Raw genomic sequence first — 16,213 nt, 5'->3', positions numbered from 1 at the left:
CCTTTCCAAGGAATGATAGTAGAATACAAAGAAATAGGTAAGTCAGGTACCACACAGGATTAATGCTGTGGTACTTGAAAATGAACACCTCCCCAAAAAAAGAACAAACTCACTGTTTGGGGAAGAAAACATTTAAGAATGTAAATGCCTAATGGTACACGTGACTGCTTTATCAGTTTTGCCACTCTGTCAAGAATAAGGACTTGTTATAAAAATCAAATGTCATTTAGCGGTATAACAGAAATGCATAGAGTGCACAAACTCGAGGTTATTCTTCCCGCCCAGGACACTGGTACCAAGAGCAGTTCAGACACAAACAGAATAGCACATTCTCTAGCAAGTCTCTGCAAGAGCACAGCACTGCTCACAAAGTACAGGCATATTTTTCACTGTTCAAAAAACATTCACCTTAATCCTCCCTTCAAACACAAAAAGAAAAGCTACAGGCCTACATATAAAGCAAAATTATTTGGTACAGTTTAACCTCGAACACTAAGTAGCATCTCCTTCAGTTGCTATCTCTATCATCATTTTCAAAGCAGTTTTCAGTGAAAACACACACTCACGCAAAGAAAACCCCTTGTACGTGCATTTTCTAAAACTTGAAAGAAAGTCACACACACTCCTTGTATTCCCAGTAGGGTGAAGGGGAAAATAATGGATTATTTGAAGACATGCTGCTAAACACCAGATCACTGCACAGGAGACAGTCAATCCACTGTCCGGGAGGGAAGAGTCACTTACCTCGTTTGTGAAGCCAGCCTTCCTTCACTATTGCTACTTCATTCATAATGGCAGGAATGTCTCTTGAAAAACCAGTTTATGCCAAAAGATCACTCTGTTGAAATTCCTGAACTCCAGCAGAAGGCTCCACAAGGAGGACGAGGGTTTTTCCTCCGCTTTTCTCCTTCCCGGCTATTTCTAAAAGGATCAGAAGAAGAGTACACCATCATCTCAAAGCACGTCACAGATGTACAGTAAGGGATACATCAGGAATTAGCTTTCATTGCTGGGGTGTTGGTTTGGGATATTTTTATTATTATTAAAAATCCTAAACAAAGGCTTAGTTCTTCACAAAGATTTTTCTATCTTGGCGGGTGGAGGTGCCAAGATACACTCTTGCTGAAGTCCTGCTTCTTCCCTGAGTAGGTTGATCACAGGCAGACTCACAACATTACCAGACTGAACTGCAGGCAGATTCAAGAACCTCACCTAGTAGACCTCCATCTCTGCAACACCACCTCACTCTTCACAACAATAAAAATTCTGAAATTTCACAAAGTCCAGTTTTCAATATCTCCTGGTAAGGAAGACTCCCAGAACTCCTTCTGGAAGTTTCTTTACAGTATTATAGCACTACATTAACCAGTACATGGCGTATTTTAGAGATAAACCTTTGACAGTAAATATTCTTATGCTGCTTCATATTTTCTTACCTTCAGCATCATCCCATTAATCCCACTCAAATCTACTCAACTCCCCAAAAAGCATCTTCTCTACCTTTGTAATTTCTACCTCTCCTAGAGGTACACAAACAACCACAGATAGGCTTACATACCTTTCTGTTATCCTAAATCAGCCCTTATAGCCCCCTGATCAATTTTATTGCTCTTCCCTGACAGCACTGCAGTTTGCTGTTGTCTTTCTCACACTGAAATACACCCAAGTGCAATTTGGGATTTTTACCCCTCTGCTTTATGAGACAAAGTCCCTACCTAAGTAGCTCAGAATTGCTATATCTGATTGAAAATGTGCCTTGCTCATGGCTGACTACCACAGAAATGTTCTGTGCATTTCTCTCCCTCATTCAAAGTAATCTCTTCCCAAATGCATTAGCTTTTATTATTCTTCTAAATTGAATCTGATTATTTTTCTGCTTATGGCACAAATGTTCCCTGTTTTTCTTTAATGTCTTCTGTGCTCTCTGGAGTGTCCATGCTGCCATTCAATTTGGTATTACTTGAGTGATCAAAAAACCTAATTGGTGACAAATTCCCAGCAGTAACCAACAAGTTTAATAAAACAAAACCCAGGAACACTTGCAACCTGCTACCAAAGAACTGGCTTTTACTGCAGTCTCTCTCCAGCTACAGACAACACATTCCCATCTAACAAATATATACCGTCTCTGCATGCATTTGGCACGTGTGCATCAATTATCTCTGAGCATGCAGGTGATAGCCATCCATCAGAAACTAGATTAAAAAGCAACTAATTCCCCATAACTCACCAAGACATAACACTGGATGGAAGAAACAGGTGGTCAAAATGAATCCAACCTAGAACTAAAACCCCAGCAGGGGCTGAGGACTCTGTACCATACATCAGAGCGCTCTGAAACAGGCAGCCTTCAACATACAGAGCTCAAATTTGAACAAGCTCCATCACTGCCAGCAGAAATGGATGGGGAGAAAGAAGGTCACTCCCTTGACACTTTGTTTATGAACCTACACTGTTTATTACTATTCCTCAGCTTTTCCAGTTAACACTCTATTTTCTAGCTCTCCCCAGAAACAAAGGTAGGTTTGGGTTTTTCCCAAATTACAAATCTGCCAATCTCACTAGTCGTAATTATCACCTCCATGAAACAGATAAGATGTTTGCATGAAGGAGGGAAAACACTCACAAAATTACATTGGAACAAGTGACATGTAAGAATTCATTAATTTCATAAATAAATATGAGAACACAATACACTGCAGAATAGAGACCAGTAATCCAGAGCTGCCAGAGTTACTTAGGAACAAACTCCTTTAGCCGTGGAGCAATTAGGACAGAACCTGAGGAACATGGCAGGCTTTCTTTCTCCTTTCAGAATTGCATGCACAACAGTCGTGCAAGCTAGACTTGCTTGCTGATGTCAAGAGGTTATGCTGTTGATGCTTGGAGGCTTCATCTGAGCATTGAGCAATTTGCAAAGCATTGAACAAAACCCCTAAGATTATCACAACTTGCATATGGAAATGCAGCACCCAGGTGTGAAAGTTAACGCTTCTAACCTCGTATCACAGAGCACAGGAACTGTGCAACCTCCCTCTGCACCTTGAATTCAACGATTTAGTGGCACTGAACAATTGATACCCTTTTCAATAAACGTACATAAAAAAGGAAGCTACAAGCCAAAGTAGTCTGTAGAAAGGACAATCCTATTATTAAAAACAGAAAAAAGCATAAAGGACTAAAATTCCACAATCTGCAATTAACTTACTCCAGGTTTTCCTGGGTTAACGCATGCCAGGATTACCACTTGGTAGCCTCCTTCTTGTCATCAGCTAAACTGTCATCTCATAATCTGAATCTGAATGACAACAGAGCCAAAAAAAGCAGACCAACAAAGAAATCCAAAGTTCAGAAGAACTGCTTTTTCTCCTCTGTGGTGTCCAAGCAGTTTGGACTGCCTTTTCCACACAATTTATACCCAAGAAACATCAGGCAACTGCAGTCCTGCTATGGGTATGTCTTTACCTGCCCATCCTCTTCCAGGGAAGAGGGGCAGTGAAGTGGGTGGGGGTGTTGTGAAGAAGCCATGCACAGGCAGCATGGCACAACCAACTGGGAAAACATCGAACATTCCCTGACACCAACCTGCAGCATGGGTTCCATCTCAGTCCTTTAGTCAGCTATGTAAGAGCACTTATTTCATAGGAGGAAACTTGAGCTATTTTTACTGTGAAGAGCTGGGGATCCCTTCTCACTGTCTAAAAAAACGTCCATAGACACAGCTCCAACAGCAGCAAACCTGCTCTATCTTGTGTATTTTAAAACATACATTCAAACTGTGCCTAATATATCTATTTTAGTAAAAGACGTTATTGAAGACAGTGGCAGCAAGCAAGAGGAATTTCTCGGAATAGAGGAGCAAGTTAACTATAGGTCAGTGTGCTACTGAAGATGCGTAAACCAGAGAAAGTTCCTTTTCCATAAAATCCTTAGAGGGGGGAAAAAAGGAACGATTACAGTCCTCATTTATGGCCATCTAGGAATGGTTCCCAGTGAACAGAGGGCATCTGAGGTAAGTATGACCTGGCTGCTCCAGTCTGTGTCTGCACAGGACTGAATACTGTCAAAAGCTAAACAACATGGTCTTTCTCTTAGCCTTCTCTTTGCTTGTTTTTCAAAGTGCATTTCTATAATACTTTTTTTAACACCAAAGTATTCCTCAAGCAGCTGAAGTGCAGTAAATCACAAATGGCATGACATCAGCATCGTATCATGGTGACGTTGGGTTTGCGTGTATATTAATTCCTTAAAGGTTATTAACTTCTTCATAAATAATGAGATAACTCACTTCCCTAGGCACTGCAGCAGCAAAACCTGCTCTAAGGAGTCAGTCAAACCAACCGCCCAACAGAAGGTGGAGCAGAACCATCTTTTCTGTATTTGGGAGAGTCACATTAGAGCTCGTTCTCTTCTGTATGTTATGCTCACCTTCTTTTGTCTCTACAAAATTAAGAGATGAATCTGTCCTCCTTGTTCTCTTTCCAATATGAAATTTTATATTTGTTTCCACTCACACCCTAAAGCAGAGGAAAAAGAAAAGGAATTTTTCCATCATGCTGAAGCTGAAACTTAAGCTTTCGAGATACAGGAGCATCTATGGTAATCACCACATCTTCATGAGGGAGAGTAAGCAAGGGACTGAAAGAGAATCAGACTCATCAGTCTCGGTCCTGGCATGTCAGACTGTGTCCAGGCTGCACTGGTTAGCCCAGATCAGAAAGCAGGTTACAGCAAAGCATTCTCCTGGGCTAATACTCTGCCTGTCACACCACCAGTTAACGATGCCCACTGCCCTTGCATGGCACATTTCTGATACTCCCAGGACACCCCGGGTCCAAATGTGCTACACATCCTTACATGTTCTCATAACGCACAGCAGCAGGACCAGGCAGAACAGGATCCAGCTGCCCACGTTTGCCTACCGTGGCCACATGACACTGTCATGAGAGCAGATGAGACACAGGAACCGGACTGGGGCAGAGGGGGGTGTGTTTGGGCCCATGGGGGGTGTGTTGGGATGCCACGAGCAAGCTACGCTCTCCTCCCCGTGTAAGCTCACAGCTGACAGCCAACTGCACCTAAACAGCACAGACACAACCAAGCTGGGCTCCAGCCAACGTTTCAAGTGGAGCGTACAGAGAGATGTCCCCACCAGGCTTTGACCAGCGAAGTACATCTCCTGGTTACGCAAATCCTGCCCTGGGTGTTTCACGGGAGCAGCAGTGATTCCAACGTGCTCAAGGCCCTCTGAGCCCGCAGCAGCTTTGCACCATGACCCAGTTACCAAATCTGGGCAGACAGCTTTCAAGGAAGCTTAGAAGGACCAGGTTGCTCCAGCATCTCAGCTTCCCTTACAAAAAGGCATTGTGGGCCACAACTTAGGTGTGGTCACCAGAATTTACTACTGTGTGCTGTGTGTCAAACAACACCACATCTGGTGGAATTGCATGGCAGCAAGTGCAGCTTATCACAAGGTTCAGAAAGGCTTCTCAGAGACTAAGCTATAGGGAAAATGCCAACTGGAAAACAAAAATCTCTACAGTTACTTACTTTTTTTTTTTTTCAATCTGCTAGCCTAATCTAGGTTTACAAAACCCTAATTTGAAATATTTGTGCTCACATGTCTTTGCTGATCAATAGACAGGAGGTTAATGCTGTTCAGGTGAGGGGCCAGAGTTACGACATCCAGCTGTCCAAGCTGCAACCACAACTACAGTTTGACAGGACAAACTAAGCTGCCTATTTCAAAACTGAGTGATGGTAGAAAAGTAACTTCTTCATGCCCCCCTGCAGCCCAGACAAAATCCTCTTTATGTTCCCAAACAAGAACAACTCCTCTTACACTTTATGCTCATGTAATTTAACAACTGTGCTGCTCAAAACTTCTGTACCAACCTGAGATGCATTCAATCAAATTCCATTTTCAAGTATTTATAACATAAGTTTTGTTCTGCGCCCAAGGAAACAAAGTCAGTCGTGAACCTATTTAATTGTTAACGTAATCACTTACAGGACATTTTTGTAAGACTGTAAGTGAATGCTGGAACTAAAAGTGACTTGTGGACACTGGATCAATTCTTAAATTTGATTTACCACTGCTGTACACCAAAATCAGTTCTACAAACACCACACACAACACAAACTGTCCTCTTTAAAAAAAAATCAAAGGTAGTTCCACAGTGTCTTTAAATCTGTTAACTCAGACAAATGTTGTGGCTGTCATCATGAAATTAACTACTACATAAAAGTAATTACTAGTCATGTAGTATGTCAAATTTATTTACCTGCAAACAAATATTCTTCAGCATTAAGCATTAGTAACTCCCTTTTATAACTGTATTTTGAAATGTACATCCCTCCTGTGGTATAAATAAAACAAACAAACGCAAATCATGGATTTGCTTCTTATATGTTAGAGGTGGTACGAAAACAAAGCAAAATAGTTAAATACTTCCCCATGTTGGGCTGGGGGGGGCACACACTGCCGATAAGGTGCAAGCTGTATTAGCATCAGCAGCATCCTGTCAGTAAAATGTATAAAAACCACCAGCACGTTTATATACTCGATTATGTTTTACAAAAGAAACACAAGCTAAAGTCCTACAAGTCTCTAAGAACATTTCGGCAGAATTTCAGAACTGCAGAATTTCACTGGGGGCGGGAGGGCCGGGGGAGGCATCTGCAGACAGCTCTGCAAAAACAAAAAAAGAAAACAAAACCCAAAACCAACGAACCAAACAAAACCAAACAAACAAAACCCCAAACAACAAATCAAAAAAAAAAAAAAAAAATCAAGTCCATAAGCGCGGCACAGCCACCTACACACGCCAAATGCCCACGGAGAGAATCACACCCCCGTCGGCAAACACTCAGTGGTCCGCAAAGCGGAGCTGGGCTGAACAACGCGGCCGCAGAAGACAAGGGGAGAAAATGGGGGCGGGGGAGGTGGGAAAAGGCGAGGGGGGCGGCCTCGGCTACTTCGCTCGCCGCCGTTTCAGAAATAACATAAACCACCCCCCCCCAGCCGCCTTCACCGCCGTTTCCCCGGGGGATGCTCGGGCAGGGGCCGGGGCAGGCCCGAAGGGAACCCCCCGCTCCGCCGCCCTCTCCCCCACCGCATCCCGGGGGAGCCAACAGCTTCCTGTCCGCCCCGGGCCCGCCGGCAGGACGCGACCGCCCGCACGGCCCGGGGCCGCCCGCAGCCTGGCCCCCGCGCCCCCACCCCGCCCGGCCGTGTCCGGGGGCGCCAGGGCAGCCCTCGGCCAGGGGAAGCGGAGGGAGGGCGGCCGCCCCCTCCCCGTGCCCTCCCGTCCCTCCCGACCCCGCACAATGCGGCCGCGCCGAGCAGGCCCCGGCCCCGGCGCTTCCTTCCCCAGCCCTTCCCTGCCGGGGAGCGGGTCACTTACATGGCTGGAGCCCCGGGAGGAGGCGGCGGCAGCAGGGGAAGGGAGCCGGGGAGGGAAGCAGGGGAAGGGGAGGGAAGGGGGGAGCGAGCCAGCGAGCCGAGCGGGGAAAGGGGGCGGCCGGCGAAGCGGGAGGGCTCTGCAGCGGGCGCCGAGCGAAGGCCTCACTGGGCTCCCGGCAGCCGCCGCCTCCTCCTCACCATCCCCGGGCGGCGGGGCGGCTCCTCCTCCCCCTCTCGCAGGCGCTCGGCCCGTGGGGTTCACTCGCACGCCCGCTCCGGCTGCCGGCTCGCCTTCGCCGCCGCTCCGCCCTGCGAGGCCGCCCCTCGCCTCGCTCCGCCGCCGCCTCCCCCCGCGCCCCCGGCCGCGCTCCCGCCGCTCGGGCCGGGCTTGTCCCGCACGCGTGTCCGCGGCGCTCGCTCACATCCTCCGCGGAGCCGCTTCCCGCCCGTGCCCAGGGGCCGCTCCGCTCCGCGCCGCTCCCCGCTCGGGGTCCGGGGCCTCGCCGCCCTCCGAGCTCCCTCAGCGCGGCGGGGCAGCGCCCCCCGGCCCGGCCCCTCCGCCCACCCGCCGGCCCGGCCCCAGGCCCCGGGGGCGGCGTTTCCTGGCCCCGGGCCGTGTTCCCTTTTCCCCCGGCTCTGGGACGGGGCGCTGGGGGCGGCTGAGTCTTGCGAGGGATGTGGCGTCTCCTGACTCGGCCTAGGGGCCGGGTGCCTGGAGCGTGGACAGTTTCATGGAGTCACCGAATCAATTAGGCTGGAAAAGACCTCTGAGATCAGCGAGTCCAACCTTTGACCGAACACCACCATGTCAACCAGACCTGGCACCAAGTGCCACGTCCAGGCTTTCTTTAAACACCTCCAGGGACGGTGACTCCACCACCTCCCCGGACAGCCCATTCCGACATCTAATCGCCCTTTTTGTGAAGAAATTCTTCCTAATGTCCAACCAAAACCTCCCTGCGCAAGTTAACACCATGCCCTCTTGTCCTATTGCTGGTTGCCCCTGAGAAGGGGCCGATCCCTCATCGATAAGGTCACCTCTGAGCCTCCTCTTCTCCAGGATAAACACCCTCAGCTCTCTCAGCTGCACTTCATAACACTTGTGCTTCAGACCCTTCACAGGCTTTATTGCCCTTCTCTGGAAAAAGGGCAAGCCCAAAAAATGGGCACCCAACCCCACCATAGGCGAGAAGCCCTGTCAGCCCTGGCATTTCAAACTCTGCGAAGGGCCAAGCTCCTTTAAGTCTCTTGGGGTGCTTCCAGCAAGCTCACCCAAAAACATGGGGTGCCAGTCTGCTTTCTCTGTTCTCAGAGCTTTCCCTTGGTCCTGTAAAATACCAGCTGATTAAATCATGAGGTATCACAATACCTTGGAGGATACTTCTTTTCCACAGCGGATGGTCTGCAAGGGATTAAGGAATTGCCCATGGAGGGGTCAGGGCAGTGAGTCTGGATGCTGCACTTGAGGCCATCCTGCTCTCATAGCTGGAATGGCTCAAAACATCACAAATTACTTCAAATATTGCTTACAGCATGACAATATTCTTGGTAATGTTTTTGAGAGCCATTCTGCTCTGAAAAACAATGTTGTGGAAACACCTATGACAGATTTACATTTCTCCATCCTCCCTCTATCAGAGTTTGTCCTCTTCGGTCATTGAGGGATTTTGTTTATTCTGTAATTGACAGTGCCATAAACGTAAACCGGGCTGTAAGAACTGATAGGATTTCCTCAGAAACGTACAGTCACCAGTGATCGCATTTCTGACACTGAAACCTGGCTGGAATTTAGGAAGCAGCACATCTTCCCACAGCTTTGCACTGTTGGCAACATAAAAGTGCATAACATGCATTTACAGCAGTAAAGATGAGGAATACGACTCTGTCTTTACACTGGTATCAAACCCACTGGATATAATAAGAGGCTTTTCTACCACATCATTTGAATGATTGTAAGCATTTGGTGAAATTCACTTTCTTCTTCCATTTTGATCAGCTAGCTCTGACTAATCATATCTGTCATCGGAGTTTCTGAGCATCAAATGTATCGCTGGATTTTGGGTACACCAGTGTGCTAGAGGAGCCAACAAAGAGACAGAGGAGAAAAGGCTTTACTCTTCTTCATGGGGGAGGGAGAAAGAGCAAGGCCTCCTTTCTCACTAGGGAACAGACCAGTTCCTCCTGGCAGAGCAGCTATACTAGTGTGCGATTTTCTGTGTGTCTCCTTTAGGTTTACTGGGGCATATTTCGGTGCAGTTTTTAAAATGTACCATTCAGGGAACTTAGCAGAGTAAGCAGACCCTGTGGCACTGGCCCAGTTACCTAGTTTAGGGTCAGATCTTCATCTGCTGCAGTCAGTGGAAAGATTTCTGTTGGTGCCAGGGCAGAATGGAATGGCTGTGGGAATTCTCTAAGATGGGAAGATAATGGAAAGGAAAAATCTGGGTTTGATCACATTTTGACCTGCCATGTACTATGTACAAAATACTTAGTGTATATTAAAATGTAGGTAGTCATTGAAGATATATTTAAAATTAAATAAATCATCAATGTGCAAAGCTTGCAGGCAGCTGAGACGTATCTTACTTAACAAAAACAGGGAGAAAATTCATTTATGAACTAATTTTGAGTCTTCAGGGCTCAGTTACACCTAGAAGTGAAGAGCACACGTAAGTACAGGAGTTCACTGGCTGTAAGACACTTCTGTCCAGTTAGGGGATCTCCGGTAATAGATCTGATTGCAGGAGAGTTTTCTTGCCTTCCTGCCAAACCCTGTCCTGATTGATAAGCTCCCAGGCTGTGTGGTGAGCAAGGTCATTAGGACTTCCCCCTGCAAATGAAGCAGGGGTTTAAAAAATAAGATCACAGAGTAAACAGTTTTCTGTCCCGAAGAGAAGAAAATAAACCTCTGTTGTTTGCTAGAAAGGAAGTACAATTAAAAAAAAAAAAAATCCAAATTTCAACACGAACTTATTGTTTAGATTTGCCGACTGTTGATTTGCCATGATGAAAGACAGGCCCAAACTAGAAAGTTTGAATCCTGATCTGGATCTGACATTCCCCAAATCTGAGGGGGAAGTGTGATTCAGAGTCTGGAGTAAGGGCTTATCTCTCAAACACAGCAAAGTACTGTGGATAAAAATACCCAGGTAGAGTAGGAAGTGCCTGGTCTGCAACAACAAGAGTGACTTTGTATCAACAATGAACAAAAGCTGCTTTTTTTTTTTTCTTTGAGAACAATGAAATCACTCAAGAATTTTTATAAATACAAACAATGTGGGTTTTATCACTCAGTTATCATCAGTGGGATTACAGTCTATAAACCCTAATTTTCAGGGAAGTCCCTAGATTTCCCTGAACGCTTCCTCAGATTTCACATCTGTTAACTCTAGTTTATTAAGTGCTTCAGGATAAGGTGCATCAACTGTGCCTTGGTGTTACATTACCTGAAAATACTGAATGTAGGAGTTAGTGATAAAGAAAAGTTGATTGCCAGGCAGTGTATTGATACCAAGCCAGAAGAGCAGGCAGTCCTGTTCCCATCATTTTTGAGCACATATATAGGTAGCATATAGTTCAGTGTCACTTTTAAAAGTGTTTAAACTATGAAGCTTTGGATACAATTGTTTTTTTTATCCAGTCAGGCATATGAAGAAAGACTAGCACGGTAAGATGAAATGGAATTTCTGAGTTAACCCCCAGTAGAACAAGCTCTGTTCCATGATTTCAAATGACAGCATCTTTGTGGGCCAACAGTGAATTTGTTTCTCCCTTTTTAACAGGTGGGCTGTACTCAGAGGTACTCAAAGGAAGAAACTATATGGCATCCTATTAGAATTGCTGAGCTAGTCTAGGCACTAACAGCTTTTAGACAAACAACTTAGATTTGTTCTCAAACAAAAATCTAGCTCAATAAAAATACAAATTAGAAGTGCTTTTCACAGCACCAAATATAATAAACACTGTTGTGCTTCTGAAACTGAGCAAATACAATGTTTGAAGGTGTATTTCTCAATAGCAAAACAATAACAGCCTTTCTGGAAAAAATAATTAATATAGTCATGCTGAAACATTGTGGGTTTGATTTTTAGAAATTCCTCTTGAGAATAAATAGAGGTATGAGTTTCCTTGCACTTCTCTGGTGAATTTCCTACAAGGCTAAGTGTCAGCTAAACTGGTAATGTGAAGAGCAGAACTGAATGGGGCTTGTTTGCTGCTCTTCCTGATGGCTTGCTAAAATCCCTGGGAGAAGTTGGACGGGAGGTTTGGTTTCCAGCTTCTGTTCCTGGTCACCAGGGTGGCAAAGCTGGAGAGCCCTGGGATGGCAGGGTGTCAGTGCTGTTGACAAGCCCCAAAGCGAGAGCAGAACAGTCCTCTTCACCAGGAATAATGACAGCCATGACAAGGGGCAGCAAACATGCTGTGGGCAGTTTGGTATATAAACAGGAACCAAATTGGTTTGCATAGAAAATGGGCTAGTTAGATATAAAATGAACAAAAATAGTAAAAATATCAGTTCTGTGCCATACACCACTGCAGTTGCTTTTGTTGTTACATAATAACCACAAGTCCCAGCCTGGACCAGGCACCATTAGGTGCTGTAGACACCTACCAGAAAACTCGGGCCTTCACCTGAAGGGACTAAAGTCTGCTGCAAACTGCTGCTTTCTCCCCCTCCTTATCAAGTAGCACGTCATGAGTTCTTTGGTCTGGGAAGATACCTGAAAATGCTGAAATTCCAATGGTCTGTGTGAGGGAACATCGTGATCTTCACTACAGTCAGATAGGCAAATCCTTTGAGGTTGAAATACTGACATTATAGGCACATATTAAAAGAAAAATAAAAACTTTCAGGTTCCTGTTGCATTCCCAACCCTCCCACATGTAATGCTAACTATGTTCTTTACCTAAAATTACACAGTTAAGCATGGTGTGGGCATAATGACTTGGTTTCTTGGAGCACTGGTTCTGGCTGCGTTGAGCTCCGGATGGCAGCCAGCACAGAGCAGCTCAAGTTTTCCTCGTGACATTTACAGTTTCGTAGAGATCAAGAGTTGTAAATCAAATTTTTATGTTTTTAAGCATTATGATGGCAGAGGCTTCCCTCATCTTTTAAAATGTGTGTATGTATAAATGTTGGACATTTATCCAGTGGACTGGCAAGTGTTTTTATTATAATGCTAGAAGAGAAGGGTTTGCTTTTCATTTCTTCAGTGTGTTTCTAATGGCACCTGCGTGCACACGACAATCTGCTACGCTTTGAATCACCTGCTCAAAATTATATAGTTTGGAAACTTTGAAGGGCAGAAGTGACCATTCCAGCGTCATTCTGGTCTGATCCCCTGGCTACTGCAGACACAAAACTGTACTTACACTGATGTCTTTGTTTGTATTCAGATAGTGCTTTATTTATAATACAAGAAGCAGTCCTATGAAAGGAGAGCCCCAGTATTAATTTATACATTATATAAATAAAATATAAATATAAATATACATACTTTTTTTCTGCCATTTGAGCATCTCTCTCCTGTAGTTCTTTGATGTGTAATCAGGTTTAAGCTTATGCTACCACTTGCCCTCAGTGAAATCACTGAGTTCTCCTTTTCTGCCTGACTTCTTGTCACAAAATATTTGAGTGCTTTTCCTAGCCTTTGGCTACATCTACACTTGTTTTGTTAGCTGTGCCTGCAGAGAGGCTGGAGGCTGCTCTGCTCTGTGGCCAGAGTGAGTTATGTCCTGCTCTGAGGGGCTGGGCTTCTCTCCAAGCCTAAACCCTCTTCCTCTCCCCTCAGCAGTGAGCAATAGTGGCATTGGAGGAGTGGTTTTCTGGAGAGATCTAGCGGATGTTGAGGACCCCGTCTCCACATCAGAGGTGTTTCAGTGAAGTGGGGGTGTTTCAGGCTAACTGTAATGGGGTCCCATGCACTATATGCCCAGTGGTGGCCAAGGTTCACGAGAACTGCTCTGGAGGATCTCACTGTTTTAAGTTCACTGGAAGGGAGCTCAGTTCATGCACTCCCAGAATGATCTGTGATACAAACCAAACCACAGTAAATCAGTACAATCTGAAGATTTGCCTCAACAGCACGGTCCTGATTCAAGCATGCTAATGTAGGCTCAGGCATTGGAAACATTGCTGCCACATGAGCTGATGGTATCCAGAAGATAAGAAGATATTTACGAGATGTTCAAGAAGATATTAGTAATAAGAATCAGAGACACATCTGCTGCAAAATTCAGGCTCAAAAACTGTGCATGTGTCCTAATATAACAAGTACCTTCTTGGTTACCCACCCCATCCCTCACTGTACTTGGCACGTAACATCGGTTTTCTTGGACCTCGAGTCATCAAACATTGCCTGTCTGTTGAACTTCCCATCCCAGCCTTGACCAGAATGGCTCATGCATTAAGCTGGGTCCACCAAGAGCCTGTATAAACCAGGACACAACCATCCCTTTGGCTCTGTGTGGGACAGGACCTACCTCTCGGCATGTCCACGTCCAGTGCTGAGCTCATCTCTCCAGTGCTCTCTCGGTGCTCATCTAAAACACACACTAAACTTTCAAATAACAAAGGCAACTGTGAAAGAAATCAACCAGTTGACTGGCCTTGCGGCCTTCACTGCCCTCAGCCTTTTCATCTGCATTCGGCTGGAGAAGTGGCTGCTCCCCAGCCAGTTATTGGTTGCCAGCCCAGAGGGAATCAAGCCCTCTGTGTTCTTCTGCTGCATCCAGCCTGGCTCTCACACAGCGTTCCCGCTGCAGCCCCTGAGCCTGCCAGGACAGGCTGGCAGTCGGAGAGAATGATGTCACCGAATGGGCAGGGCTTCTTTGCCGCCCGATAACATCGCAGCAGATGTCCTCCAAACACGCTCACGGTTCTCCCATTATAGCATCTTTATTGCCCCTTTACCTTTCACAGTGCCACTTTTTAAGTGGGCAAAGAGGTTACTCTTTGCTAAAGGCCACGTTAAAAAAATGGAAAAGGGCTTTGCCACAGTTGTTTTAAGGGGTTTTGCTTGGGTAGGAAAACCTTGCATTTCAGTAAAACACCAGTACTGAGATACTTCAAAGCATATAGGTACCAGACTACCGCTGAAATAGTTTATGATTTTCTGATGTTCATTTACCCTTTCCCAAAATAATACAAGGGATCAATGAAGTTGCTACACTGTGCACCTTACACAGGCACCCCTGTGATCCTGTTAACCTTAATCTGTTCCCCATAAATACTGCAGGTTTTGCTCCCACCTGCTGGGTCTCATCCCTATTTAGAAAATCAGATCTACCCCAGGGTATCCTTCTGGACGTGTAGAGTTCCACTGAAATCAGCAGGGATCTGTTTAAGGACATGCCTGCAGAGAGTATCTGCTATTCTATATTTACACAGTACCCAGCATAATAGGACATGAAACCTGATTAAAGCCTCCAAACACTACTGCCATGGAAATCAGTCTTGTTATTGACTGATGACTCAACATGTCTGGATTTAGATGGAAGAGGGCTACTTTCAATTCCCAATTCTTTTATAGACCCTCCGCATAACCTAGCCAAGTCACTGAATCTCCATACCTCAGACACTCCTGTATTTAATGCAGAGAAAGTCAATCATTGATTAATTCCCTTCTCCCAGCCCATTCTGCAGTTTTTGATTATAAGTTCCTTGGGGCAGACGTTGCCTCTTGTGAAGCGCGAGGACACCGCACAGCACCAGGGAGCTCTGGCAAGCCTATAAATGATAAAATAACAATCATGTTCAGTAGCACAGAAGCAGCTGTGATTGTCCTAATATTTGTCCTCGTAGAGTCATTTTTAAATTGAAAGCACACCTGGGATAATTCAGTTCCAGAAGATGCTCAACCTGATCCTGGGATGATGACAACCTCTGAGTAACCTGAGCTACAGCATTGCCTTTAACAAGATAAGAAAAGGTAAAATGATGAGAGTAATGGAGTTTTGTGGGTTTTTTTGCAAAATGTAAAGCAATACAGATTGAGTCAAACCTTGAATAAAATACCAGCAGCCACACAGTTTTCCCTCTTCATGGGAACAGATGTGGAAAGCTATTATTATAATTTGCAAATAATGTTACCCCCTTATGTGTGTCATTGGAGCTTTTTTATTACATAGATTCAGCCAGACAGTTTCTTACATAACACTGTTATTCTGTTTTCATTTTGGATGTAGTTATCAGGAGATGGTTTCCTATGCAGAGGTTCTATAATTAAATAGCCATCAGTTACACAGCTATTTAGCTCTCAAAAAATCAGTGTTCTGAAATTGTGAAGATATTTCCTTGCATAGAATATTAGCCAAAAGTTAAGCCCAGGAGCAAGCGCAGATCCCTGCAGGTATGCCACACAACTTGCACAGACAACCATTATTAATACAAATCACTTCAATTAAAATTGACACGTGAGCTAATTAATAGGATGTTGATTGATAAACAAGACTGCGCTCGTTTTATCCAGGCATTTGTTAATTACCTGCCCGATGTTGCAGCTGACCGGCGAGGACACACTCCCGCTCTAAGGAACGTCTTGGGGTTTGTGTGCATTCCAGTTTAGCAGGGATTGGCTGTACCTAGAAAATAGCAGTATTTTTTAGCCATGGGATATAAAGTTTTGTGTCTACCTGCTTCACATGGGATACAGTGTGCATCAGTTGATGCTCAGTAAATAATATCTGCCATGTGATGCTACAGTAAATTTTCACATTATTTGCTGACTGCATGTATATTTTTTTTCTTCTCTATTTCTCCCCACGTCTGAGAGCACTGGCAGCCTCCACAGTGCTCTGTAGCAGCGA

At 45.2% G+C, this 16,213-nt stretch overlaps 1 protein-coding gene across 5 annotated transcripts in view; it reads right to left on the bottom strand.

Moving 5' to 3' along the window:
• The window catches only part of AKT1 (AKT serine/threonine kinase 1), a 74,766-nt gene extending 66,835 nt beyond the window's left edge, over positions 1 to 7,931 (bottom strand). The window contains exons 1-2 of one of the 5 annotated variants that reach the window (XM_050336867.1): positions 7,828 to 7,931; positions 745 to 921 (exon numbers count right to left, since the gene is read on the bottom strand). In XM_050336867.1, coding sequence (XP_050192824.1) covers positions 745 to 790 — 46 coding nt within the window. In that variant the 5' untranslated portion in view covers positions 791 to 921; positions 7,828 to 7,931. Of the gene's footprint in view, positions 1 to 744; positions 922 to 4,428; positions 4,612 to 6,284; positions 6,594 to 7,406; positions 7,565 to 7,827 lie in introns of those variants that run through there. The other 4 variants (XM_050336863.1, XM_050336865.1, XM_050336866.1 and 1 more) reach the window with 4 other exon arrangements.
• Positions 7,932 to 16,213: the final 8,282 nt, after the last annotated feature.

This window comes from Myiozetetes cayanensis, unplaced genomic scaffold, assembly GCF_022539395.1.
Source record: "Myiozetetes cayanensis isolate MyiCay16 unplaced genomic scaffold, myiCay2020 scf6-25, whole genome shotgun sequence".
Lineage (NCBI taxonomy): Eukaryota > Metazoa > Chordata > Aves > Passeriformes > Tyrannidae > Myiozetetes > Myiozetetes cayanensis.
Note: the sequence above shows the minus strand (reverse complement) of the source record. Positions and strands in the feature narration are given on the sequence as shown.